At 36.0% G+C, this 1984-nt stretch overlaps 1 protein-coding gene across 1 annotated transcript; it reads left to right on the top strand.

Annotated features, from left to right (window-relative positions):
* Positions 1-214: 214 nt before the first annotated feature.
* Positions 215-1600, top strand: saa (serum amyloid A). Its single transcript, XM_056396032.1, has 4 exons — positions 215-338; positions 452-551; positions 705-843; positions 1421-1600. The coding sequence occupies exons 2-4, from the start codon at positions 464-466 to the stop codon at positions 1557-1559; spliced, it is 366 nt and encodes a 121-aa protein (XP_056252007.1). The 5' UTR covers positions 215-338; positions 452-463; the 3' UTR covers positions 1560-1600.
* The last annotated feature ends 384 nt before the right edge of the window (positions 1601-1984 follow it).

Here is a 1984-nt window from a genome sequence, read left to right as displayed (position 1 = left end):
AAAAAGAACTATTGTAGCATATGAATCTATTAAGGTAAAGGTGCAAAGTTATAATGACAAACAGAAACAGATTTTTAAGATGCTCTTACACTTTTTGTTTATATAACTTGCATTTGTCTCTGGCCTTGTCAATACCTGCAGTTGCAAAACTATGGAATTTCCTCAGTGTGTTTTTGGGAAAATCCACAACGTTCCTCAATTGCTCTGGAATTTTCCATGACTTTAAAAATCCTACAGCCCAGCCAGTTTCAGAACAGCATATAAGCAATAATCACACCAGTAGTCCTCACTGACAAGATATTTTACAGACGTGCTCTATTCTCTACAGGTGCAGCAAAGTAAGTTTACATTTTCATTTGGTGATAGAACCTGATGAATATTAATGTATGTTTATAATTTTGTGTGTTTTAATGATGAACTGTATGGACCTGTTTTTTTTTTTTTCTTTTAGACATCTATAACCATGAAATTGCTTCTAGCAGGAATTGTTCTGATTCTAATTGTGGAAACCAACGCTCAGTGGTACAACTTTCCAGTTGAAGCTGCTCAAGGTTAGAAACATGGCCTTTTTAAACATTTTTACAAGAACAATGTGTATAATTGTATGTCTCACATGCAGGATGTAGTGTTTTACATTATATGTTTTATTTTCTGAATTCTCTCATTCGTTTTACTAAAACCTTATCCTCTGTCCCTCTGATCAGGGGCTCGTGATATGTTGCGAGCCTACAATGACATGAGGGATGCGAACTGGAAAAACTCTGACAAATACTTTCATGCAAGAGGAAACTATGATGCTGCTCAGAGGGGATCAGGTGGAAGATGGGCAGCTGAAGTTATCAGGTGAGGAGTGAAGAATAGAAAAAAACAAAACACAAGAAATATTTGTTAATAAAGCTGTAGATGGGTTTAAGAACCATTTGGATTGGTTTTACTCTTATCTCGTCCGAAGGCCCTTTTGTTTTACCACTGGTGAATTGTGCAGTGCCTCAGGGATAATGTTTTAGCCCTTTATTATTTTCCATTTATATTTTACCAGATCACATAATTCAAAAGTGTTTTGTCTGTTGTCATTTCTACACAAATGACAACTAGATCTATGTTTCATCTGATACAATAACATCACCTGATGCAAGCCTACCTAGACTCCATCTAAAAACCTGCCTAGTGAAATATAGATTAATCTAATGACCATTATAGGTCCAGACTCTCTGATGTAGTCCTGTTTCCTTCAGATGCTAATTTACAATTACAATTATAGCAATGTTATGTATTCCCGCCTACGCCAATATATAAGTCTTGCTTGCTGAAATTGGTTTCTGATCTTGGACCTTTTACAGCACTACGTAACTATGTTTAGAAAAGTACTTGTTTGGTCCCATGCTTGTGCTGTTGTTCATCATCTCTTTTCCTATTCCAGTAATACCAGAGAATGGGTACAGGAAAGAATGGGCCATGGTGCCGAGGACTCTGAGGCTGATCAGGCAGCAAACCGTTGGGGGCGGGAGGGAAGAGATCCCAACCATTTCAGGCCAGAGGGACTTCCTGGCAAATACTGATGATAAAAGCCATCAACTTCTAATAAAAGCAATAAAATAAATGTCTAGTGTTGCAGTTACTGACAACAGTATTTTACACACCACACACCGAAAAAAGACATTTTGTTTTGTCATCTGATTATACCTTTTTGTAACTATTCTGTTATGTTTTGTTATTACTGTACACCTCTGACCTACTGCCTCTTAATCACCAGCCATCATTACTGTAGAAGAGAACACGTTCTCAGATATTTTATCTAATTAAATACATTTTTTATTTGCCCACATCAATATCACATTAATTCCAATATATTAAGTCAGTGACAACATGATTGGACACTTTGACACAGTAATAAAACATCAAACTCATTCAATGATAATTGGAACATAATTGGACATGAAAATACTTTTTTTATACACATGCATATAGTGGTCTCACTATGTTG

This window comes from Seriola aureovittata, chromosome 1, assembly GCF_021018895.1.
Source record: "Seriola aureovittata isolate HTS-2021-v1 ecotype China chromosome 1, ASM2101889v1, whole genome shotgun sequence".
Taxonomy (NCBI): domain Eukaryota; kingdom Metazoa; phylum Chordata; class Actinopteri; order Carangiformes; family Carangidae; genus Seriola; species Seriola aureovittata.
The sequence above is the reverse complement of the archived record's forward strand: the minus strand, read 5'-3'. Positions and strand labels throughout refer to the sequence as shown.